The 27,065-nt window shown below is 41.4% G+C and overlaps 1 protein-coding gene across 4 annotated transcripts in view; it reads left to right on the top strand.

Moving 5' to 3' along the window:
* The window catches only part of Kiaa0586 (KIAA0586 ortholog), a 95,034-nt gene extending 68,295 nt beyond the window's left edge, over positions 1 to 26,739 (top strand). For all 4 annotated transcript variants that reach the window (XM_048415470.3, XM_085697551.2, XM_048415469.3 and 1 more), the window contains 3 exons: positions 700 to 851; positions 2,927 to 3,035; positions 26,404 to 26,739. In XM_048415470.3, coding sequence (XP_048271427.3) covers positions 700 to 851; positions 2,927 to 3,035; positions 26,404 to 26,555 — 413 coding nt within the window. In that variant the 3' untranslated portion in view covers positions 26,556 to 26,739. The remainder of the gene's footprint in view (positions 1 to 699; positions 852 to 2,926; positions 3,036 to 26,403) is intronic.
* The last annotated feature ends 326 nt before the right edge of the window (positions 26,740 to 27,065 follow it).

Below are 27,065 nucleotides of genomic sequence, written 5' to 3'. Positions count from 1 at the left end.
TCTGAGGAGGGAGCCTCAGTGGGAGATTATCTAGATTAGATGTGTCTGTGGGAGTTTATCTGGATCACTGGAAGGCCCACCCACTGTGGGAGACGCCATCTCTGGATGGGGCCTCCTGGACTGTGTGAGAATGGAGAAGACAAGCTGAGCAGGGCTTTCATGCCGTTCATTGCTCTCGACTGTGTGTGTCATGTGACTCATGCTTCCCATTCCTGCCCCGACCTCCCCACTTTGACCTGGCACTGTGAGCCAAGTAAACCCTTTCTCCCTTAAGTTACCTTTTTCACAGCAACAGGAAATGAAATTAAGACACCCTCTGTCCTCCCTTTGTCACCCTTCCTCCTGTTTGTCCCGTTCTGGGTAAGAACACCTTTTAAATAGAAAATATCATATTGGGTCTGACTTCTTAGTGATAGAAAAGGTGAGTGGGAATATTGTGAGCTGTGGGAGGGATGCTGCATGGGCGATGTTGATTGGCTCTTACTTGGAATACTCCATAGATGTGTTTGAACATAGCTCATTTTTGCATTCTCTATGGGCTTTGGCTTTAATGTAAACACAAGCTTAATGCCAGACATTGTGTGAGGTTTGCTGCTGTTTCTGAGTAACGCTTAGGAATACTGATAACTATAGTTTGTTGCTTGTTATTTTTCTGAGATAACTCTGACAGTTTAACTTTTGTTTCCATGTTTGTTTTAGGTAATATTTGTGAAGATTCACGTGGCAGTCAGGGTCCAATGAATTTAAGGGAATTGGAGTTGCAGCCCTGTCCTAGCTTTATTCTTCCCATAACACACACAACAGCAAAAGGCAGTGATGCCAATTCAGGAGCAGCTGAAGACTTTTCTCAGGTACCAAAGCAAGAGCGTTTGTGCTTTACTTAAAATGAGAATTGTAACTCTGAGTTCAAGGCCAGCCTGGTATACATAGCAAGTTCAAGGCAAACAACAAAAAACCAGACTGAGTTCAATCCCTAGAACATTTTTAGGGGATAGGAGTGGCAGAAGGAGACAGGGGCTTACTATGTAATCTTGACTGGCGTGAAGCTCCCAATGGAGACCAGGCTGGGCACAAACTCAGAGAAATCCTATCTCTGTCTACTGATTGCTGGGATTAAAGGATTAATGGTGTGCCTCACCGTGGTCACCATCTTCTAGAACATTCTTGAAGGAGGAAGGAGAGAACTAACTCCACAAGTGGTTCTTTGACCTAAACATGAATGTGTGGCAGACACAGTCCCCTGCCCACATATATAAGATATCTGACACCTAGTTAAGTCGCTGTTATCCTTTATGTCTTTGTGACTGTATAAAACCCAGCTCAGTAACCTAGACCTATTCAGTGTTTGATGTCTATAGGTTTAAAATACATAAAGTATAATTCATGAAAGCATAACAGTTTCATAATGAGTGAGACCAATGGCCCATGAAATCTTGCATATTAAAAAATTATGATGATTGTTCTTGAAAATCTTAAAAGGCTCATGGTAATAAATACGATTTTGTATTCATGATTGGCAATTCGTTCCTCATTGTGAATTAATTTACTCAATCAGTATTCATTGCATGCTATTTTACAATATTGCATGGTATCAAGGAAGAAAATTAAAAATATATTATAAAGATTGCTTATGGAATAAAACGTATATAGGGTTTGTTGTTGTTAATCTGTGTTCAAACAAAGATCAGGAAAAGCTAATAAATATGCTAATAGTGTCTGTACCAAAGAAAATATTTTTTGATTAAGAGGCAAGAACTTGCTGGATGTAACAGCAAAAGCACTGCTATAAAAAAGAGAATTAAAAAATTAGTTCACCAAAAGTAAGAACTTCTGTTCCCCCAGAATAAGAACTTCTCACACACATACAGTATCAAGAAAATAAAAACAAAAGTGATAGAGTGGGAGAAAGGCAAATCCAGAGAATAAAAATGAACTAAAGAATTAAATAATAAACAGTGTAATTTAAAATGAACAAAAGATGTAGGGCAGTAAATGAGCAGGCATTAGAGACTAGAAGTGCAGGTCAGCCCACAGCCAGCTGCTGCTGTGCTCATAGAAAGCACAGGTCCCGGCTGTCGTCCATTTGTTGGCAAGGGTGTGGAGCAGCTGAGCTCCAGTCCATTGCTGGCTTGGAACACGAAATGGTACAGACAGAACTGACACGTGGTCTATGCATTTTACTTCCCTAGAGGACTTAGAACAGATGAGTGTCCATAGGAACTTTATATTTGCATAGCCCCAAGTTGGAAACAACACAGTGTTTCTCAAATGGTGACTGGAAAAGGGTGTTAGGTTCTGTACTCTAGAACACCGCGACTCCCAGTGCACCGTGAGTGTAGGGACTCTTGAGATGGACAGTACTTTACTTGATTTTTTTTGACAAAAATTATGTTGAATAAAAACTAGAGCCTTCTCCCTACAAAAATATATCCTCAATGATTCCATTTAATAAAACTCTAGCCAAATATAGAAATGAGCACTTGTAATCCTAGCACTCATGAGGTTGAGTCAGTGGATCACAGATTTGAGGCCTGTGTGGGCCACACAATGAGACCATGTCCCAAAGGAAGAGGGGAGTTAAAAAAGAAAAAAGAAAAAGAAAGAGAAAAACTAGAAATGCAGTCTACTCTGTAACAGAAAACATTTCAGTTGTTGGCTGTGGATAGTGGGGAAGGTTGGAATGGGTGCCTCTGTTGAACTCACTGTCGCCATGCGTGCCGTGGCCGCAGCATCTCTGCACTCGCTGAGGAGGATGCTTCCAGGAGGTGTGGACTTCTTCACACACTGGCCGTGCGTTAAGTCAAATGACAAATTGGCTCTTTGAAAGCAAGCCAAATTATTAGATGTTTATATAATATAACCAATTTAACTCAACACATTTTTAACTTAAAAATAATATTATGGCTTTATTTCTTAAATTCTTTAGTACCAGCTAAAGCAAGACACAGATATTAAACAAGTGGAACACAAGCCAGTACAAAGACATCTAACCGGTATAAGAAATAAATCGGACAGTTCACTTTCACAGCAGCAAGGTAAGCTGTTTTTGTAACAAATAGTGATGTTTTATTTAATATTTATTAAATATTATATTTATCAGATTATATTTATCAGATCAAACTTGTCTTGAAAATGAACATATAAATATATAATTAAAATATTTTTATATGAATCTCACCCTTGTCTCTAGGAGTTATTTCTTTTATTTTCTCTCATTTAGTGTATTTAGATGGAGAACCTAGTACTTGACTCTGAGATTTGTAGCTTTTATATTTAACCAGCAGCCAGTATTCCTAAGTGGGTTTTAAAACTGTTAGGCACTGTTTTTCCTTTCAAGGTTACTGCCATTAATATGCCCTGTTAAGGCCGTTTAGCGTTATATAGTGACGTGGACCAGCTCTGGAGCTTAAAAACAAGTGGTTCTCACATTGCACGCCGCTCTGTGAGGTTTCCCGTGCTCTTGTCAGCAGTAAGACTTTTGGTGTTTTCTTTCTGTTTCTGCGAGGCTGTTGGCCTTAAGTTTCATGTCCCTGCCTGCTTGTTGTTCACATTTTGAGTAACCTAGGTTCTGAAGTGTAGGTCACTCTGCACCTAAGTAGCGGTCCCTAAGATTACACTGCCTGTAGTAAGGCTTTCACGCTATGTCTCCCTGTTGCTCCGGCCTCTCAGGACTTTACCCCCTGATCATTTTCTTAAATTTGTTTTGTTAAATCAGCATGCGGAGTAATAGGTTTCATTATAGCATTTTCACATATACTGTCTTGTTTGTCTGTTTGGGCTTTTTTTTTTAAAAGATTTATTTATTTATTATGTAAACAACATTCTGCCTCCATGTAGGTCCACATGCTAGAAATGGGCACCAGATATCATTATAGATGGTTGTGAACCACCATGTGGTTGCTGGGAGTTGAACTGAGGACCTCTGGAAGAACAGCCAGTGCTCTTAACTGCTGAACCATCCCTTGAGCCCTGTTTGGGCTTTTTAACCCCCTCCCTACTCTCCTTTTCTCCATGTTGGTCTCCTTCCTCCTCCCAGTAAATTGCTATATGCCTTCATAGCAAATGCATTCTCTTATCTTCTTGTTGTCTCTTTTCTACCTCTTCCTCTCTTACGAGACTTAAAGTTCAACATCCTTAGACGTCAGGAAAATGCCAATTATAACTGTTCTTGAGCTTCCGTCTCACTTCACAGAACAGTTACCAAGAAGATGAGTAAGCAACAGACTCTGGCAGGGATGCGAGGGAAGAGCCACCCTTATCTACCACTTAGAAATCAGTGTGAGGTTTCTCACAAGACCAAATGTACAACTTACTGTGTGGCTGAGCCATACCGTTTTTGTCCATCCACGCAAAGGACCCTGAAGTGAGCACATCAGGGAGACTTACCCCTCCATGTGTACGGCCTCAGCACTCACGGTAGCTAGGAAAGTGCGCCAGCCCATTTGTCCATTAGCAGATGAGTGGCTGTAAAAATCATACTTACACAGTGCAGCCTCACATCCAGCTGGAATGCAGAGTGGAGGCTGGGGAGATGGCCCAGTGGTGAGGTGCTTGCTGCACGAGCATCAGGACTTGAGTTTGACCTCCACTCCACAGTGCAGCCAGATGGACCAGTGAGTTCTGCTAACTCTAGCACTGAGTGGCAGAGACGGGAGAATCCTGGGGACTCATTAGCAAGTCACCCTAGACAACCCAGCCTCAGAAAATAAGGCAGAGGAGAGATTTAAGGAAAACATTCTGACCGTGTCAGTTTCTGGCCTTCCCCACAAATGCACACCAGTTCACACCAGCATACTCCCTCCCTGTCCTACATATGCTGCAGAGAAAAATGAAATCCTGACATTTGCAGCAGAGTGGACAGAACTGGGTTATTAAATGAAATAACCCAGACACATACTCTATATTTTCTCCCATGTTGGGAACTGTGAACCCCCAGATCCTGAATTTCTTGTAAACAACGTGTTATGTTTGCAGCTGCTCTGAGCACAAGACCTTCAGAGTTCCTGATGGCAGGGGAGTGGTTTCTAGTGGGTTTGGCTGGGGCATGGCTATCAGTTAAGGATCTCCATATAAGCGGCTCTGGTACACAATAAAAGGGACATTCCTGTTTCAAGGACGACCCGTGTCTCTCTGTGTGTATCCTTGTGTGTTTAAATCTTCAGGCCCTTGCCCGGCTCAGGAATGGTCCTGTAGTTCAGGCACCGCAATACAGGAGTAGTACTGTACTGTCATGTAGTCCAGGCGGGCGGTACACTCGCATAGAGCATGATTTTATATATGTCTCAATTACTGTTGTGTTGCTGTAAAAAGACACCCTGACCAAGGTAACTCACAGAAGAAAGCACTTCATTGGAGTTAGCTCCTTATCATCATGGCAGGCTGCTTGGCAGCAGGAGAGCAGGTGTGGTGCTGGGGAAGGAACTGAGAGCTGCCTTCTGATCCACGAACAGAGAGGAAGACACTGGGCTGGCCTGAGCTTTTGAAACCTCAAAGCTTACCCTAATGACACACCTCCTCCAACAAGGCCACACCTCCTCCAATAAGGTTATACCCCTAATCCTTTTTAAATAGTTCCACTAATAGGGGCTCAAACATTTTAAGTTTAGGGGTCTTCAAGGGCCATTCTCATTCAAACCAACATAGTATGTGTATATATATTTACGTTTTGTTTTTTTATGTTATGAATGTTTTACCTACATGTAAGTCTGTGTATCATGTTTGTGCCTGGTGACCCTTGAGGGGGTGTTAATCCCCTGGAACTGGAGTTACAAATCATTGAGTTGCAGTATTGGTATTAGGAATCAAACCCAGGTCTGCTGGAAGAAGGCAAGTCTCTTAACTACTGAGCTATCTCTCTAATCGCATTGAAATTTTTTATGTACCACACTAGTGTTAAATTATATTTTAGAATCTAATGAAAAGTGGCCTATTTTGGAAGATCATAAATTCAAAGCCAACCTGGCGTTACATGAAGAATTTTAGGTTTGTTTAAGCCATATAGCAAGATCCTGTCTCAAAACACAACAACAAAAATGTTGCTTATAAAACTCTTCTGATGATGATTTTTAAATTATGGCAGTTTGTAGATATGAACAGATAAACATCCCGAAGATAGTAAGACTGACTGAGCCCTACTGCGTGCTGTAATCATTTGTGGTCAATATAATGCAGCAGGTTTTGGGTTTTTTTTTTATTATTTTTAATGTCTTAAAATTAAAAATTTTGTTTTCTTGATGAATCTTATCTATAACAAGCACTCATTTCCATAGGGAAATGTCTTTGGTAAGATTTTGGGCCTGCATCCCAGGTAATGTGACATTGTTTTCAGCTACAATGTATGTGTGTAACCAGAGGATAACAGTAGTTATACTTTTGTTGACTTATGGCTATGTTATTCAGTAATAACTAGCTGGCATTTAATAAGTCAGTAAATTTCATTATAAAAACAAGAGAAACCAAAATATTTGCTAATAGGAAACTGTTGTTTTACGATAAGGTTTCACTTTATATCCCTGACTGGCCTGGAGGTCTCTATGTAGCCCAGGCTGGCTTTGAACTAGTGGAGATGCACCTGTGTCTATCTTCTGAGTGCTGGGATTAAAGGAGTCTGCCACCATGCCCAGGCCAGGAGAAAGTTCAGCTTAGAAGTTACCGAAGGTGAGCTTAGTATTTTTGCATCGAGTTTTATGTCTAATAAGAAAAGATAGCCAGACGCAGTGGTGCAGGCCTTTAATTGCAGCATTTGGGAGGTAGAGACAGGAAGATCTCTGTGAGTTTGAGGCCAGCCTGGTTTACAAAGTGACTTCTAAGACATTCAGAGTTACATAGTAGGACCCTATCTTGGAAAAAAAAAAAAAGCAAAAAGAAAAGGTTAGGTAAATGGTCTGTTTGAACTTTGACTAAGACAAAACCCAGTAGGCTTTAAGTGAATCATTTCCATAGATATGAAGTACCACTCCACAGTTGATATCTATCTCTGTACAGAGTATTCTTGAGTGAACATCATTGTCTTGGCACATAGTCAGAACCTTTTCCCATAAAATGTGTGCACTTGGTTTATTTCCCCTCTCTTCTGAAATTCTAAAACATTTCCAGACATTTCAGAGAATAGTAGAGGCAGAGGGCCAAAATATTCTCTGGGGCCCTTACAACCTTGTGACCTTGAAGGAATTCAGTCCTGTCTCTTGCACACAGAAGTCTTGAAGACAAGGAATTTGCCCCATCACAAGGGAATCAAAACCACATCTTTTCTGGCAGTAAATGTTTCTAAGATTACTCAAATCCTAATTAGGGCTATTTTACAGTAGAGTTACCATGTATTTTACTTTGAAATGCATAGTAGTTTAGTGTGTGTGTATAAAGAAATCAGGCAGATTATTAGAAATACCATCTCCTTCAGTGAGCTGGCTCCCACTGAAAATAGATGCAAAACATGGCAGGACATATGTTCTTGACTGCATAGCTGAAGAATTGCTAAGATCTTGTTTATTTCCAGATTTTAACATAAAATAAACCACATTTATGATTTTGACAGGTGATATCGTTGGAGTAAATATAATAAGATCCTTTCGGGTCAGCTGTGGTGGCAGATGCCTTCAGTTCTAGTGTTTAGTGGACTGACATGTGAGGTTAATTTGGGCTAGTCTCAAGACACAAGGAATAACAAACCAATAATAATGATTAGATCTTTTCTTTTGTTGCTGAATTTATTGGGTTTGTTCTTTGACTCCAGGATTTAAGCTCCATTCTTGAATCATTTTACTAGTCTCCTGTCCAGCACTTTTTCATGAAAGTAACTTCTTCAAAAGGTGGATTTTTGTTTCTGTTTTTTTACCCTTTTTTTTCTGTCTTAGTCAGTGTTCTGTTGCCTTGATGAGACACCGTGAATACGGTTTTTCCTATAAAAGAAAGCATTTAACCAGACAGTGGTGGTGAACACCTTTAATCCCAGCACTGAGTTCAAGACCAGCCTGATCTACAGAGCAAATTCTAGAACAGCCTGGGATACACATAGAGAAGTGCTGTCCTGTGGGTGGGGAGGGAGGGACGGAGGGGGGGGAGAGAGAGAGAGAGAGAGAAGAGAGAGAGAGAGAGAGAGAGAGAGAGAGAGAGAGAGAGAAGAGAGAGAGAGGAGAGAGAGAGAGAGAGAATTGGGGAGTTGCTCGCAGGTTCAGAGGGTTAGTCCATTATCGTGTGGCAGACATGAAGGCATGGTGCTAGAGAGGTAGCTGAGAGCTCCATCCTGATCCATAGGCGGCAAGCAAAGGGAGACCTTGGGCCAGGTATGGACTTTTAAAACCTCCAAGTCTACTCCAGTGACATATTACTCTAAAAAGGCCATATCGCCTAATCCTTCTCAAATAGTGCTACTCCCTGGTGACTAAGCATTCAAATATATGAGCCTATGGGAGTCATTCTTGTTTAAACGACCACACATTATAAGTTAACTTTGACCATTTTTTTTTCTGTTTAGCTTAACTAATAAAAATGAAAAAACTAGGTCTAAACCCATTTATTTATGAACTAGGTAACAATTAAGCTGTGTAAAGTAGTGTGATAGTCATCACTTTAAAAATATTTTATTTCTTGCATTTTTCAAACTATCTTAAGATTATAAAGGAGACACAAGAAGCAGAAGAGCAAACTACAAATCAGTGGTGGATTAGCTGCTGATGATTAAATGCCAGGACAGATTAGCCTGTCAATCTCTGTTTTCTTACTTGTAGAATATGGTATATATATCATATATATGAACTATGAAAGTAATTTGTCAAGATCCCTTTACATTTGTGGTAGTACACTTAGAACACCCCATGCAGATTTGGCATTGTACCCTAAGTTTCCTGGCTGGCCACCTTACCTTGGTTCTACCACAGATTGTGATTCTAACTCAGTGTGTAGGAGAATTAGAAAACACAAGGTTTCTGTCTATTTAGAAGATATTTCTGTGTAAGAAAAATAATTTTTATTTAATAAAGTTATTAATTTTGCCTTTGAAATTGAAATATAGCTAAAGTCGAATCCCTACCAGAATTATCATTATCTTAGTAATTTTAACTCTACAACTGAGCTTTTTTAAGTGGACTTTTCTGGTCTTAAGGTAGGGTGGCCACTTCAAACCACATGTGTGGGGAAGTATAGTTCAGTGTTAGAACATCAGCCTGGTGCACAGGCCTCAAATTCCATTCCCAGTCCAGAAGCAAAGCACGGAACAGACATGTAGTCTCAGAGAGAGATGATAGGTTACAGACTAACAAGCACCAGAAATCCATATAGTCAAACTGGTAACAAGCACTATCTGAGTATTGTCTTCTACAAATCTATACTTTCCTAATCTAAAATTTCCAAAGTCCATATTCCTCCCAACAAAAGCACGGTCAAGCCTATCACAGCAATACCCTACTCCTGGTACCAACTTCTGTTTGAGTCAGTGTTCTATTGCTGTGAAGAAATATAGCCATGGCAACTCACATAAAGGAAAGCATTTAATTGGGGCTTATTTACAGGTTTAGTCTGTTGTCATCATGGCAGGAGGCATAGTGGCATGCAGGCAGACATGGTACTGGAGAAGTAGCTGAGAGTTCTACGTTTGAACTGGCAGACAGCAGGAAGAGAGAGACACTAGGCCTGGCTTAAACATTTGAAATCTCAAAGTCCATCCCCAGTGACACAGCTTAACCTCTCTGCTTTTCTGATCTGGAGTATCATGCATGCTTCATTAGGTTGGTATGGTCATTAAAGAACAGATTCTCTTATTATAAGACGTGATGTTATAGAAGACACGTATTAGGAACTAAGGTAGTACCTATAATTAGCATGACTGCGTGGAGGAAGTTGCTCCTCTTTTCCCCACTTACAGTGTGCAGCTTCTTTATCAGGCAGGCATTGAACCTGTGCTAGTTCTGAGCTCCATGTTGGTGCCACAGTGCCAGCAGGGCCTGTGTTCTGTGACTTTAGGCAGATACATTGACTTTCCGTAGCACATTTGTTCTTCATGAGTGATTTTAAGTTATGGCTAGGTATAGCATGTTTAAATTTATATGTGCTATATGTACATACTAGATTCTTCAGAACAGTTTCCCTTTGACTTGTACTTTGTATAGTTAGATCTCGCCAAGTTTACTAGCAAGGATGCCTTTCATGCTATAATCATATCCGTTGGCAGGCACTGTTTTTAGTAAATTGTATTCTGTCAGCAGTTCTCTTGTTGTGTGTGTACATATTGTATACATGTGAGTGTGTTTGGGAGGCTCCGTGGGAGACTAGAAAATGACCTCAGGTGTCCTTACTTCAGCTAGGCTAAGTGGTCAGAGAGCTCCCAGGGTCTGCCCATCGCCACCCCGTCTCTGGGGTCATTGGCCACATCCAGCCTTTCTGTAGGTGCTGGGGGCTGAACGTGTGCAGCGAGAACTGAGCCATCCTCTAGTCCCAACTCTCACGTTTTTAAATCCAAAGAGAAAGGGATCATTCAAGGCTCAGCAGACGTGTATAGACTGGCACCCTGGTTCAGACCGGAAGTGAGTACACAGGAAAATATTGGAGAACTGTGACATTTCTCAGGAAAACTACCTTCAAGTTCTAATGACAAAAGGCAACACAGGAAATGTCTTTAATAAAAAGTTCTTTCTTAAAAGATGTTAGCATGGAACCACAATTATACTTAAATTACTTTAAGCTGGAGCACCAGTTGCTTGTAAAACATGTAACAGAGCAGTGAAGCTGCTGATGTGTGCATGCGTGTACACACGTGGGGTGGGGACTCACGCCAGCAGAAGTTACCCTAAGTCCGATTGTCAGCTCAGAAGCCACAGGTGGGGACCGGGCACCTCTTCCTGATACTGTAGTCGCAGTGACACTCTGTTATCTATGAACCCAGGAAAGTACTTAGGTGGCGGTTTACTTCTCTTGGGAGCCTTTTATGCCATCCAAGCCTAGGCGGCCCTGGAAGTCTGTGTTGGGCATTTTCTAATTACTGTGTCAGCGTGATCAATCATCGAACTGTGCCAGTTTCCTGAGGAGTGTGGTTTGTGTTCATAGCCCTCTGAAGGAGGCAGCACAGAATTAGTTTCTATATACCCATTATTTCTGTGGTGTCGCAAAGTGTGTATATTCTGCAATTGAAATATTTATTTTTGCCAAACAACAACAAATCTCCCACCAAGGTCAACACCGCTTCAAACTGCAATTAATGAATATAAGAATTTGGAAATGAAAACTTTGTTTAGTGTGAGGAAAAGCCATTCTCTCAACTGTATCCACACGGCTTCTTGCTTGTGTCAACTGTGGGTGACTGTGTCTGCCTTCTGTGAATTCTCTGGGGCAGGGGTCTGGCTTTGTTGAATGAGCCAATTGTTTTCCTTTGTGCTGCCCATCTTGTAAGTGCCCATCTGGTTTGTATCAGACTGTTTTCACAGCCAGCAAGTGCTGCCTTCCCTTACCCTGCACTCTGGGGCTGTGTGTGACGGGCAGCCGTGCCGGCAGGGCCCGTGCAGCGCGGCCTCACAGCTTGGAGCTGTTATCAGAGGATTGGTGACGCAGGGCCTGGACGGGCCTTATTCCCATTGGTGTCATATGCAGCGAGCAGAAACCCAGCCTCCCTCCCCGTGCCTGAAGCTTACAACAATGGCAGATCTTTCAAGCTCCCGTTTAGGACATGGAATGTTGTTGTTCTTATTTTCTGGTGGCTTCCTGTGTGTGAGAGCTCATTTTTCATTCTTTGACTCCTCCAAAAGTTACCAGGTCAGCCCTAGGGAGGAGAACTGGGCACGGTGTCAGATTTAATTTTTGTTCTCCAATTTAGTGAGAAGTGGTTAGTGTCACAGAAATCACCATTAAGACAGCACAGATGATGCCATGGAGTTTTAGTGATAATCGCAAGCCATAGTTGGGGAGAAATTTTCATGTTTAGGAAGGGGCTGCAGCTCAGAAAGTAGGTTTTCTGCCAGTAGATTGTATAAGCTTCAGCTCTAACTTGCTTTGTAAATGTTAGTTATTTTGCCTTCAGCCTCTGTAGCTGCCAAATGTCACTTATAAGGACATTGCAGTAGAGACGCTTTCCTGCACTGTGACCGGGTTTAGTATTGTCAGTTGAAATTGCAGGAATTGGTGTCGAGTAACAGTGACAGTTATGTCCGGGGGTGGTTACAGTGCCGTCCCCCAGCAAACTGCTTTGCACAAAAAGTAAAGCATGTGTACAGATTAGTGAAAATTAGTTTGTTTTTATTTCCTTTTTGTCTTTTTTCTTTTATAGTTTGTTTTTAATTACATCAAGTAGCTAATTGTCGAAGTTTAATGGATAGTGAGTTGTATGAGAATCAATATGGCAAAAGTAATAACTCCTCTTTGCTTCTGAAGGGCTTGTGCATACTACGCTAGAGTTTAAGGGAGCATTTGGTTGGTTGGTTGGTTGGTTGGTTGGTTGGTTGTTTTCAAACAGGGTTTCTCTGTGTAACACTATCTATCCTGGAACTCGCACTGTACACCAGGCGGGCCTCGAACTCAGAGATCCACATCCCTCTGCCTCCTGACTGCACCGCTGCCTGGCAGGAGCTCCTGTTTGTATTCAGTTTAGCAGCAACAATGTTAAGTCACCATTAAGAAACAGTTAAAAACACAATTGTATTCCCCCTGATTGCTGAAGCTAACCTATTGGTTTTTCCCAGTTTTAATTTTTTATGTATGAGTAACATATCTGCACAGAGAAAAGTACTGTAGCTAGAAGAAACAGCTCAAGCGGACCACACTCCTGCAGCCAGTGTCCCACTGCAGAGAGCCGCGTGTGGCCCCAGGGTCCTTAGTTCCCCTCTGTCATATCCTCCACCCACAAGGATGTAAACAAAATAATACAGTGTGCGTGGCATCTTTCACAGGTGCTGTGTGATGTTTTACTCTTGATTTTCTTAGGGCCAGCACCTAGCTCCCAGACAAATCCCACACGGATACTTTTCTTAGTTAAAAACTTGTGGCCTTAGCTTGGCTTGTTTCTTGCCCACTTTTCTTAACTTTAATTATCCCATCAACCTTTTGCCTGTGGGCTTTTATCTTTCTTTATTTCTGTATACCTTCCCTTTGCTTCTTTCTCTGTAGCTTGCTGTGTAGCGGGGTGACTGGCCCCTGGCATCCTCCTCTCCTTGTTCTCTGGTTTCTTGTTCTCTCAGAGTTCTCCTTCTGTTTATCCTCTCTGCCTGCCAGCCCTGACTACCCTTGCTCCTGCCTTGCTATTGGTCGTTCAGCTCTTTATTAGACCACCAGGTGTTTTAGACAGGCAGAGTAACACAGCTTCACGAGTTAAACAAATGCAGTGTAAACAAAAGTCACACACCTGAAAATAATATTTCCCAACACATAGGCAAATCTATTGTAAACTTTTAAAGATTCTTTTCCCTTTAAAACTGTTATGGCATGCTTTTCTAAAGAGTTGTCTAGGAGGAATTTGTTTTAGTAGCTGTCTCACAGGCTCTTGAGCCAACAGGAAGTCCACTGTAGATAAAGCTGTCTACTAAAACATGGTTTCTCAGTTCTCAACCAGATTTTAATGATGGAATGTCCCTCTAGACATTCTTGCCCCTAAAAGGCAGGCAGACCATGTCATAACAATGCAGAGTAATGCATTTACGTACTTAACTGCTTTTTAATGAGTTCCAATAATTAAATGTACATTATTAAAGTAAATCATGGTCTGTATTGAGAGTGGATGGTGAGTCGTCAATTTCCTGAATTAGCCAGCAACTTCTTGGCAGTTGGATAGAAGCTTTTGTGTTACCAGATGCTATTCTGAAAAGTGCTATTATTTGAGTTGATGTACCTTCTTAGACACAGAGCCAACAAGTAACTTAATTCAAAAGATTGCTTGTTTTAAAACACTAACATTTTTAATGTATTTTAAATATCCTATTAATAGTCTTAGTTTTGTGTGTGTGCAAACTCAAACTTGTATTAAAAATGAATCTGTCTTGAGTGTCTTTAATTTTGTCTCCTTAGTTTTAAATTCTGAACATTCATTTCAAAATCCATGCTTTGTTTTAGGAATGAAAAAGTTTGTGTTTTGAGAAGCTTCTTCCATATATCCCGTTATATAGTTAAGACTTGTAGGCATAATTTTTGTCCTGTGAACCAAATAACCACACAGGGATTTATTAGTTATAAATGCTTAATCTATAGCTTAGTCTGGTTACTGACTAGCTCTTACAACTTAGTTAGCCCTTATTTCTTATCTAAGTTCTACCATGTGGCTCACAAAGTACCTTTTTTTTTTCCAACACAGTGTTCATCTTGCTTCTCCCCTTGGCTTCTGTTGACTCTGCCCCTTTCCATCCCTGCACTTCCCCCACCCCCATCCACAAGTCCCACTTAACCTCTTCCTGCCCAGTTGTTGGCCGTTTAGCTCTTTATTAAACCAATGAGAGCAACACATCTTCACAGTGAACAAAAAGATTGTTCCACAACACACAGCCTTGCAAAGTTGTTTTGTTTAATAATATTGTATGATAGATTGTTTTGTTTTAGGTTTTAAAACTGTTCGTGTGTGGTTGGTTTGCCCATATATATGTGTGTGCACCATGTGCCTGTTGTCTGTCCAGAAGACATTAGGTTCCCTAGAATTGGAGTTGTGAATAGTTGTAAACCGCCATGTGGTACGGGGAATCAAATCTGGCCGCTCTCAAAGAGCAGCAAGTGCTTTTAACCCCTGAGCCACCTTTCCAGCTCCTTTTCATTTTGATTTTAAAGTGTGTGTGTGTGTGTGTGTGTGTGTGTGTGTGTTGGTGGGTGGGTCTTGTGAGACTGGAAATGTATGGTAGGCAAGCCCTATACTACTAAACTATACATATTTATACCTCATACTTTACCTTACTTTTAATTAATATTGTGAGGCTACAAGACTGACTGATTACTTAAAAGACTAAAGTTCTGAAATAAGGTGTTTGGGAGAAGCCAAGTACGGACAAGTAGTCCATCCCAGGACACCTCTGTGCGCCTTGTTGAAGCACTTCAGCCAGAGTTCCATTCACTAGCTCTTTATTCCGTGCTAGCTTTTGTCCTCTATATAAATAAAAGCTAGCGAGTTTGTTCCAAGTTATACTCACGGTATATATAATGCACTTATGCATTATATAACTCACTTTCCAGTCAGTACTACCCACTAAAAATTCCTATAGAAATGTATGGGTCAGATAGACATGTCATTCATCCTTTGACGACAATACCGGGGCATGTTGCTTTCTCCACTTTGAGCAGCAGAATAAGGAGCCTACAAGCCTGGCACTGGCTCTCAGGTTGCACAGACCTGACTGTTAGGGTATCTTCCCTCTTGTAATCTTGAGCTGTAAAGCACAGTAGTCCCTCCTCCAGGATGCCCAGCTCCTAGTACATAAGAACTGTAAAATTACTTGTCAGCTCTAACACTGATACAGTGGATTATTTTATTGCTGGTGGTGGTATTATTATTATTATTATTATTATTATATGGATTCTTCAATAATAATAATTATTTGGGTGAAGGGGTATTTTGTATTTTTTTTAAAAAGAATTCTCTCATTCTTTCTAATATTAAAGTTTTTTATTTATTTTTATATTTTATGTGTATGTGAATTTTGTCAATATGTGTGTAAGTGCAGTGTATGTGCCTGGTGTCCTCAGAGGCCAGAGAAGGTGCCAGAACTCCTGGGAGAAGAGTTGCAGATGGTTGTTGAGCCTCATGAGGTGTAATAGGAGACCTTTGAAGGTCATGTGTAGCAAGTGCTCTTAACCCAATGTCTTAGTTTGAGTTTATTGCTTTAAAGAGACACCATGACCAAGGTAACTCTGATAAACACATTTAGTTGAGGGGGATCACATACAGTTTTGGAGGTTGAGTCCATCCATTATTATCATAGCGGAGAGCATGGTGACTTGCAGGCAGACGTGCTGGAACTGAGAGGCCTCCTTCTTTACTCAGAAACAACAGGAAATCAACTGACTATGACACCGAGGGAAGCTTGAGCAAAAGAGACCTCAAAGCCCGCCTCCATAGCCACACACTTCCTCCAGCAAGGCCACACCTCCTAATAGTGCCACTCCATTTGGGGCTCTTTTTTTTTTTTTTTTTTTTAAACCACCACATTCCACTAAATTCCCTATAGGCTTATAGCCATATCACAATGCAAGAAAAAAAAATGCATTCAGTTCAACTTCAAAAATCCCCATAGTCTATAACAGTCACAAACTTGTTTCAAAGTCCAGAGTCTCTTCTGAGACACCTGGCACTCTCTTAACTGTAATCCCGTATAAAATCAAAATTGAAAGGCAGATTACATACTTCCAACATATATGGCACAGGATTTACATTATCATTCTATAATTCTGGGAGGGGAGCATAAGAGAAAATAGTGGACCAAAACGGGACCGAAAACCAACTGGGCAAGCTCTAAACTCTGCATTTCCAGGTCTGACGTCAGAATGTGCTTCAGACCTCTGATTCCGTTCAGCTTTATTGGCTGCAGCACACTTCTTTCTCTTAAGCTGGTTCCACTCCCCATTATCAGCTCTCCTTGGCAGGTATCCCATGCATCTCTAACATCCTGGGGTCTCCAAGGCAGTCCAGGCTTCGATTTCACAGCTTCACACAGTGACCTCTCTACTAGGCCTCCATTCAGAGACACCCCCATACAGCAGCTTTATTCCATAACTCCTTCCTTCTGTCCTTACCCCTAAAGTCAGAATACTGTGGCCAAAACTTCCAAGCTCTGCTGCTTGTGAACATGTCCGCTTCATTCAGTTACATCTTCACCAGCTTTCTTTCCTTCACTGCCTAAGCTTGGCTGTCCTGAAACTTGCTCTGTAGACCAGGTTGGCCTCAGACCCAGAGATCCACCAGCTTCTGCCTTGCCAGTGCTGGGATTAAAGGTGTGCCCCACCACACACAGCTCCTAACTCTTCTTTAATTTCTTTCCACAAGGAAACATAGCTGGATGGGAAATTGGCCTGATATCACCACTCCCTTTATTCCATTCCTTAATCCATTTTTCTCCTTGAACATAGGACTTAGCTCCATTCCACTCCTGATGTTCTTTTTCTCCTCAAAATTTACTTTCTGGAATTTACCCTGCTCAGCTTGCTTCTTTTCATTATGAATCTTTGTTAGAGTTACTACTAATAACCACATAACAGAGTCTATACTAGGCTGTTTTGAGATTTCCTATGCCAACAGAATTAATCCAAAACTCTTCACTTTTGTCTCAGACTCTTTGGACATGAGCAAAAGGCCACCACTTTCTTCACCAAAATATTACAAGAATGATCTCTAGGGAACATACTAAAATTCTTCTCCTTGGAAACTTCTTGAGTCAACCCGCCGTAGTTCAAATAACTCTTAACACTGCTGTCTTCCATGTTCCTACTAGTATAGCCCATCTATCAGTGCTTAAAACATTCACTGCTTTCCAAATCCAAAGTATCAAAATCTAATCTTCTAAACAAACACATGGGCAGGCCTATTACAGCAATATCCCAGTCCCTGGTACCAACTTCTGACAGTTTGGGTTTTTATTGCTGTGAAGAGACACCATGACCATGACAACTCTTATAAAGAAAGTATTTAACTGAGGAACCCATTTACAGTTTCAGAGGCTCAGTCCAATCATCATGGCGGGGGGTATGATGGTGTGCAGGCTGACGAGGTGCTGGAGCTGAGAGTGCCAAATCCTGACTCGGAATTAATAGGAAATTGGCCGAGTGCCACACTGAGGGAAACTTGAGAAAAAGACATCAAAGCCTGCCCCCCCCACACACACTTTTCCTCCAATAAGGCTATATCTCCTAATAGGCCACTCCCCCGGGTGTGGGGGAACCATTTTCTTTCAAACCACACCTGAGCACCTTTCAGTCTCTCTTGTTTATGATAGCAGCGCCGACAGCTGTGCGGCACTTGTGACACTCCCTGTATGTAGCCATCTGAGAGAATCTTTAGTTCTAGGGAGTGTGCTGGGAGGAAGGATGGCCTCTTTCCTTGCTCTTTGGACACTATAGCTCTTCAGTGGAAGGCTCTGCTGCCCACTGACATTTGTTTCCAGTCTGTTAAGCCAAAGGGACAGACGGTAGGCTCTTTCCTCACTCTTGGAGACTCGGGCAGAATGGAAGTGAGCAGGGGTACGTCACAGTAAACATTGTTAGTGCGGGCCTCAGGATAGTGTCAAAGAGGGGTGTGAAATTTTGTCCTCTTTGCAGATTTTGAATATGTTAGGAACTTAAATTTACCATTCTCTTGTCTTCATAAAACCCCATTTTCATTCAGAGGTTTCCTTTTAAAGCTTTAGTTTCTCTTTTTTGATTTGTTTTATGCATATCATACTTTAAAATACTAATTTTTAGATGTTTCATATATATATATATTAGTTTAAATCAGTGGTTCTCAGCTTTCCTAACACTGTGAGCCTTTATTATAGCTCCTCATGTTGTGCTGACCCCAACCATAAAATTATTTTTGTTGCTACTTCCAAACTAATTTGCTACTGCTATGAATCATAAGGTAAATATCTGTGTTTTCAATGATCTTAGGTGACCCCCGTGAAAGGGTTGTTCTACTACCCCCAAATGGGTCACAACCCATAGGTTTGAGAACCCAGGTTTGAACTGAACGTTCACAGACAGAATGTGTGGCCTGGAATAATGAAACATGTAGTGTTTATAATCTTTGTGATTTCTTTTTTAAAACCAGTGTCTCACTCTAGAGCCTTTTGCGTGTGTTCTGCAGGTGTCAGGCATCAAGCCTGGGCTGACTCTTACAGTGTTGCTCACTTGCATCCTACTTCTTATGACGCCTGCCCGAAATGCGTGTGCAATGAAAGCCTGAGCAGCGGCAGGACGGCTTAGTGGCCAAGGCTGCTCACCGCTGGTGACCTCTGACCTCCACATGCCCCCGACACACACACACACACACACACACACACACACACACACACACACACGTGTCAGCCTTTTAAAAGAAGCTTGAGTGGCAACATTTTTGAATCATAGAGAAAATGATAAAAGGAATACTGATTGTACTTTGTGACACATTTTCCTTGTTACTGCTCAGCTCCAGGGGTTTGTTTGAAACAACAGTTGGTGGTTGTCCACTGGCTATATTTTGAAGTGCAGGTTAACACCATGCCATTGGTGTGGTCCAGTTCTTGGGGTTCCCGGCAGTTTGTTGGCCTGAGAATTGTAGGTTAAAATAGCCTTATCTAAAATGCTTGGGACCAGAAATGGTCTGGTTAGAATTTTGAAATCTCAGAATATTTGTGTATACATAGTGCAATCTAGGGATGGTATTCATGACTAAACATAAAATTCACTTGTATTTCACATGTACCTTACCTCAGAGGTTGGAGATTATTTTACACAATATTTTTAGTGCACACGTACCATGGCCTTGGTCACGACATGCTGTCAGATTTTGCTTATTTTTGGAGCACTTTGGTTTTCAGAGCTTGGATTAGGAAATCCAGCCTATATCTGAGCCACAAATTGTTTCACTTTTCTCTGCTCTCCTTCCTTACCATGAAAAGAGACCCCGTGGATTTTATAGACTTGTTCTTCCCTTGGCTCAATGGTATGTTTCCCTCTGTTGTCTGAAAATGGGTTATTTCTAGCAGCGTAGCCTAAGCTGGCTAGGGCGAGGGGAGATCTAAACTGTTTTTTGTGAAGTCTTTAGGTAAGGGAATGTGAACTATAACCTTCTAAGAAACAGCTCATGAGTTTCTTTCCTTTTTTAAAAATTGGGTTAATTTTGTGTGTGACTACAGTTTAATGCATGCCCTTTGCTTTCTCTTCTGCCCTTTTATAAAGATAAACATCTGTCAGGCAAGGTCCTATCTGCTGACAGTCATTACCTTCATGTGTTTGACTTCCTTCTTTACTTTGAGGGCACTAGATCAGGCTTCTGTTGACCTGGTTTTATGAGAGGAACTATGGGAATGAATGATTTGGTCTGAATTCTTTTTTATGACTAAGAATTGTGATTATTTATATGCTTAGCTGGTTTTTTATTGGGAAAAAGGACAAAACTGTGTTTTAACATAGCTTCACTGGATGCTGCAGGCAGGCCACAGGATGGGCCCAGTCTGTGTCTTGCCTCTCTATGCACAGGTGAGATTGCTATGCTAAAGGTCTACAATTTGGGGCTCTTAAGGCTTTTTTTACTTTCTTACCAAGGCTTCTCTCTCATAATGAACACAGTAGAAATGCTGACGCCCGTTTTTTACTCTTCTACGGTGTGTGCAGAGTCACCCAGAATTAAGAACCTTAGCTCTCTAAAAGGTACATTAGGGGACAGGGGAGGAAGCCTTTATCCATTTGGAAAGTTTGTAAAATGCTGAATTCAAAGCTGCAGGTGTGGTGGCCAGAGCAGTGAGGGCAGTGCTCAGGAGAATTCCATCTGGGGCAGGTTATTTGTTGGGACAGGATAGTGTTTAAACTTGAAAGTCAGTTTTAAACAACGTGAAGCAGCTGGAAGCTGGCATAAGAAGAAACAAATCCTTCACATTAACTATTGCTATTGGAGGGAAGGAATTGGAGTTGTTTTCACAGGTGCCTGGGCGTTCATTTTTCCTATCTGAGCTACCTTGTTTTTATCTTAAATTATAAATTTTAAGATAAGCATTTGTCAATTCATTTGAAAAACAGAAGCAGTAATAAATTCAAGAATAGTAGGGCTTGTATGTCTACAACATACTTTAGAATAAGATACTGAAGGCTAGTGAGATAGCTCAGCCATTAGAGGCTGAGACTCACAACCAGGTGGACACAATAAGATAACTATTAAAATACCCCTTTAAGCGTGAGAGATAAAATGTGACTAGTGATTCTGGATAGTGAGAGCAAATCAAACATTACCCATGACACGGAGTGTCATATAACTACCCAGCCCGTCAGCACATGTAACATTTGTTCTCAAACACTAATAGGGTGCTGTAAAACCTGCAGGCTGGTTTAAGTATGTGAGGAGAAGTTAATGCAGCAGGAGAGTTTAGCAGCTGCTTATACACAAGGGATTGAAGCAGGAGCAGATGAGACCAAGGTGGGCTGGAAAAATGTTTCCAGAGCTTAATAAAACACCACTCAAATACTGTAACGTTTTCAGACAACTGGGAAGCCACAGTGTTGTTGGGAATAGTTGCTAATTTTGAAAACAAGATCTGGAATATGAATGCAAACACACTGTTAGAAGAGCCCATAGGTTCTCAAGGAGAAAGTCTACTTGATTTCAAGATACAGCATGTGTCTAGCATCGTGCTAGAACTTAGTAGAAAACAGACACAAATGCGGCAGTCCTTGGCCCAGTGGAGCATGTGTTTAATAGAATAGTAGACTCAAAAGCTAGTTGGTCTGGGTGTAGTGGCGTACTGGGGAGGCAGAGGCAGGCAGATCTCTGTGAGTTTAAGGCCAGCCTGATCTATATAGTGAGTCCCAGGACAGCCAGGGCTATGTAGAAAGACCCTGTCTCAAAACCCAAAAAACAAAACAAGCTTGTGAACCTGCTGTGCTAGTCACTCAGGCAACAAGGACTCCTAGTCCCTATCCTAGCTCTTGAGGAAATGGCAGACACATCAAGGAATACTTACAGTACAGCTTGGTAAATGGTGCAGTCAAGTTGCACCCAGTATTGATCAGAGAGACAACTCCTGATGTTTTACCATTACTGCTGGGAAAAGTTCAGAGGGCGGATTCAGTTGCTCCTGGACAGGGACAATGAATGAATGGCTTAAAGGGATAAAATAAAATGGGAAAACCTGAAGTTGAAGTTATAGGAGGTGGGGAGATCTGGGAGGATTTTGGGATGACTATGATCAAAATACATTATATGAAATGTTCAAAGAATTAATAAAAAGAAAAACCTTTTAATTGGGTGGTCACAGAACCTTTTAAGATACGGAAAGCTGTGCCTTTCTCCTCCCCAAACTGTGCCTAGGTGAAATAATTTTCACAGTTATATGGTGTTCATTCCTCTGGACTAATTAGGATCCTCCATGAACCTGGATTAAAGCTTATTACAGTTGGTTCTTTTAAACTTTATTTTTAATGCCCAGTTTATAAGAAACTAGTCTTTATTCACAACTAGAATAACCCAAATGATGGCAATCTTAGCACGGCACAGTCATCTTGTAGATCACCAGAATTCATAAGTGTGTCCTGAGCCGAGTCCACATGCCAGGGTGAGGCATTTGTGAGGCTGTTGTCCTCTTTGAGCTGCCAAGAAAAAGGCTCCTCACTTTACCTCAGCTGTTTTTGGAGGCAGTGCTTTGTTTGGGGTCCTCCTAGCTTTCAGGAAAGATCTAATAATGGGTCACCAAAGCTCTAAGATTTAGAACTGGATTTAGTTCTCTACCCAGAAGTACATGCACTATACACATGTATGTCTAATATGAAGTAAAAACTCTGTATTGAGCCTGGGTGGTGGCACACACCCAGTACCTGGGAGGCAAATGGATCTCTGAGTTTGAGGCCAGTCTTGTCTGCATAGCGAGTTCCAAAACAGCCAGGGCTACACAGAGAAACCCTGTTCTGGAAAAACAAACAAACAAACAAACAGTTATTTTTGTCTTCCTTAGTCTTAAAAATCCAGCAGCAGAGAATGGAATATATTTATGAATTTTCAATATTTCAAAGCAAAATTTTAGTATTTTGAATTTTTCTAAGTATTTTAAATTATGTCTCTGGATGTGTCAAATCTAAGGTCTGGTTCTGGCATCTCGAGCTTAACTGCATGCCAGGCCTAATGAGACACTGCATAGTCCTGGGATGAAGGAGTCATCTTGTGTTCAGGCCTGGAAACAGCTGTTGAAACAATGACATCATAGTGTAATGACACAGCTGGAAGCTTTAGAGTTAAACTCGAAAGCAACAAACTACGTGTAATATAGGTAGAACACAGGCATGTGCTCTGATGGTGATGTAGGAGGATGCTCTGTCTTCCATCTTTCTTCTGCTCTGTGACCGCAGTTGCCGGGTGTGAATGTTACCCTTTTGTCTGTTGGCAGTAATCAAGTGGTGCTTTTTAAAACATCCCAATTTAAAGTTCTCTTTGAAAGTCCTAAAACGTGATTATTTAAAAACTTATGAACTTGAAAAAATCTTCCAAAGATGTTTATTAACAAATAAAAATGGTACATTTTATTGATACAATTTTTATTTAAAATGATGGTGTACATTTTTGGAAGCCTTCCAGAGTACTTTTCACACAGGGTCTCGTAGCCCAGGCTGCTCTCTAGCTCCACCTCCAGCTCTTGAGTGCTAGGATAACAGGGTTCAGCAGCATAGCTGGTGTGTGAAACCCAAGGATCTGTGCATGCTGGACAAGCACTCTAGCACACTGAGTGACCGTCCCAACCCTCTGTTTTATTTTCTTACTAGTTTCCATGTAACATTCCTATCATTCTCCCTGAAGCAGAGTTCTTTCTATAGCCTTCCCCATGGGACTGGTGTCTGTTGGAATGGCCCCTGGTCAGTTACCCAGGAGTAAACTAACTTAACTGAATGTCATTTCTATGTTCCAGTAGCGTATATAACACCTGAGATGACCCTGTTTAATGCTCACCAAACTCTTTGAGACTCTGTCATAGTTGAGAGCTGGGGTCAGAAAATTGATGTGTATATAAAGCAGTTTTGTTCAAGATAACAAACTATTTGGCATTAGTTTGGAATAGCTGAGTAATTTTGTTTTGTTTTTAAGACAGGGTTTCTCTGTGCAGCCGTGGCTGTTCTGGGACTATCTCTGTAAACAAGACTGGCCTGCAACTCAGAGATCTGCCTGCCTCCACCTCCTGAGTACTGGGGTTAAAGGTGGCCTGCACCACAACTCCCCGGCTCTTTTTTAAACAGGAGCTGACCCTGCCCTCTGCAGCATTTCAGAGTTCACCGTTCTTTCAGCCCAGTCTATCGTTGACCCCAGGACACACAGTGCCCCTTGAACACAAACTTGAATCTGTTCTTTTCTTCTCCTTTGCTTTATTGCCTTCCAAGCTTCTCTTCAGTCCCAGCTCAACTGCCCCTTGTACATGATTTGTTTGTTTTCTTTTTTTTATATTTTTGAGACAGGGTTTCTCTGTGTAGCCCTGGCTGTCCTGGAATTCACTCTGTAGACCAGGCTGACCTTGAACTCACTGCCTCTGCCTCCTGAGTGCTGGGATTAAAGGCGTGCGCCACCACCCACCAGTTCCCACATCATTTTAACTAAGCACCCCTATCTCTACCATGACATTAGGAGCATTTTGAGAACGGGAGTTATCTTTTCATCCTTGCATCCACTCTTTGCCATCTTAGCTCCGTGTATGCAGCAGGGTCATACAGCTGTTTAGGGCAGCGTACACCTATGACAAGGTCAGTTTAACATCTGTCTTGTTCATCTTGTTTGTCCCACAGAATCACTGTTAGAATGAGATACGATGATGAGAGAAAGGTTCTTACAAAATTTTGTGTTGGTATTTAAGTATAAAGCAACAACTGCAAGAAACATAACTTGTCACTTGGCAATTCAGAATTTTTAAACAGTCATTATTGAACAATTTAACGAGCAATTTTAAGCATATAGATAAGAACAAGGTATGTATATAAAGCAGTTTTGTTCAAGATAACAAAGTATTTATAGTTTGGGATAGCTGAGTGATTCAAGGAATGGAGTTCCTCTTCAGGCTGCTGGGGAAAGTAAGGTTGAGGGGGTGTATGAGTCAGGTCTAACTTGTGACGTCACTACAAGTTAAGCTGTGCTACTGGACGCTTCTCTGGGTCAGTCATAGCTTTGTAAAACATAAGTGTGTTTTAATAAGATATATATATATGTTTTTTGAGACAGGGTTTTCCTGCGTAACAGTCCTAGCTGTTCTGGAACTTGCTCTTGTAGACCAGGCTGGCCTCCAACTCACAGGAATTCACCTGCCTCTGCCTCCCAAGTTCTGGAATTAAAGGCGTGTGCCACCACCACCTGGTCCCTATAAATATTTTTAAAAAATGCAGTTTTTAACATTTCTTCATTTTGATGTTCTATTCTTATAGGTCTAATACTGTTTGCAATCCATCTAGTAGAATGCTTTCCCCCATATTTAATTAGATATACAGAGAAGGGGGAGAATCACTACAGAATGAACACTTACTAGTCAAATGTCACTACTGTTTGAACGACCACTTCAGCACTCTCTCTTTGACAGTGTGTGCAAATGTTTGATGTGGGAGAATTGTCTGTATTCTGTCAATCATGTATTTTAATAAAACGCTGATTGGCCAGGCAGGAAGTATGGGCGGGTCAACCAGACAGGAAGTAGAGGCGGGGCAATGAGAATAGGAGAAGGCTAGGGAGGAGGAAGCTCCTTCCGCCATTCCTGCCCAGATCACCGAAGAAGCAACATGTGAGCTGACAGATGAAAAAGGTACCAAGCCATATGGCTAACACAGATGAGAATAATGGGTTAATATAAGCTATAAGAGTTAACAAGAAGCCAGAGCTAAGGGCCAATCAGTTTATAATCTTATGGAATCCTGTGTGTGATTTTCTTTGGGGCGTGCTGGCTGTGCGGTACTGAGCGGGACAAATACCTCAACAAGCCGGCCCTTCATGTTGCAAATGTTAACTAATAGTGCAGCGCTGCTGGCACCCGTCAGTAAGCAGTCACTAGCAGTACATCCTCAGCTGAGAGTCTGTTGAGTAGAAGTAAGAGGAAAAGCAAAGAACTTTGACAAAGATGGACTTGGATTTGGGGTGCTTTTATTTTAGTTTTTAACAGGTTCCTTCAAATTCACCACCCTCTTCCTTCAGCTTTCCCAAGAGTTAGGGTATAGGCCACTGCCATGACACCTGGGTTCAAATGCTGCTTCCACTCCTTCTTCTTTTGAAGTTGTTATGTAATTAATAGTCCATCTTACTGCAAAGCTGTGACAGTGGCTTCTAGTCACTAATCATCAAGAGGGACAGCAGGCTGTTACGGAGACGGTGGCGGTGCTGAGCTCTGTCGTCAAGGCTGGTCTTCCATCGTTCTGCTCCTCTATTTAACATGAAGACACTGAACTTCTGAGTGGTCAGGTGACTCGCCACAAATGACAAGGTCCACAACTAGCAATCTGACTTAGTACTACAATATTTTATTAACTTTTTGACAATTTCATACATAGATTTGTGACAATACACCCATCACCCTTTTATCTCTTTTTCATTCCTGCCGGCCACTTTCTTCTTCCCAGTTCATCCCCCTATATTTAAACTTAGTGGAGGAAAAAAATCTCAATCTCATGTATGGTACCACAATTTTTAGTGCCTATCTTTTGTAAAATATTGTGTCTAAGAGATCCACAGTAAAAGGAAAAGCATGTTTTATCTCTGACATTTTGAACAACGTGAAAAGAGACATTTCCTGTGGTCTCGGAATGCTGGTGTTGCTGATGCCTTTCTGCTTTGTGCAGGTGGCGAGACAGTCCCTCTCTTCACGTCACACGCATCACCTGCCAGGATGTCTGTGACTCTGCCCTCTGCCAACCTTGACGATTGCTCTCAGTCCCCGAGCACCAGCACCGCACAGGGCGACGAGGAGTCCTCGGGGACAGATACCTTCTGAGCAGGAGGGAGCCAGCACAGCGCTGATGAAGACGCGTCACTTTGCTTCAGATCATTCACGTAGACTCTTGGTTTGCCTTTGAGCATATTTTTTTGGAGAAAAACATTGCTAATATTTTATTAGTATGAAAGCGTTCTTTAAATATTTGGTAAGACTTTTGAATAAAGTAAATGTAATTCACTGAGTCTGGCTACGAGTTGTTTCTTAGAAGCCAGGGGTAGCATGGAACAGTGAAAAGAGCATGACTTTTGACTCTGAGAATTTATCTTATAGGTGTGATTGTCTGTGAACTTACAAAGTCCAAGGTTATCCATCCTTACATTTTTATAGCAATTCAGGGTAATCTAATGTCTGTCCACCAGGGCCTATATGAAGTAACGACACATTTGTATATTGTGCAATGCAGTTCTAAAAAGAATTTTCAGATGTGTGTATATTGATATGGAATTCTTCTCAAAAGGAGAAACCTACGTTTTTCTAATTTTTAACTAAAAACATAGTCTTTAACTT

The sequence above is a fragment of the Myodes glareolus genome, chromosome 11 (genome assembly GCF_982192425.1).
Source record: "Myodes glareolus chromosome 11, mMyoGla1.1, whole genome shotgun sequence".
NCBI lineage: Eukaryota > Metazoa > Chordata > Mammalia > Rodentia > Cricetidae > Myodes > Myodes glareolus.
This window is presented reverse-complemented; position numbering and strand designations above follow the sequence as displayed.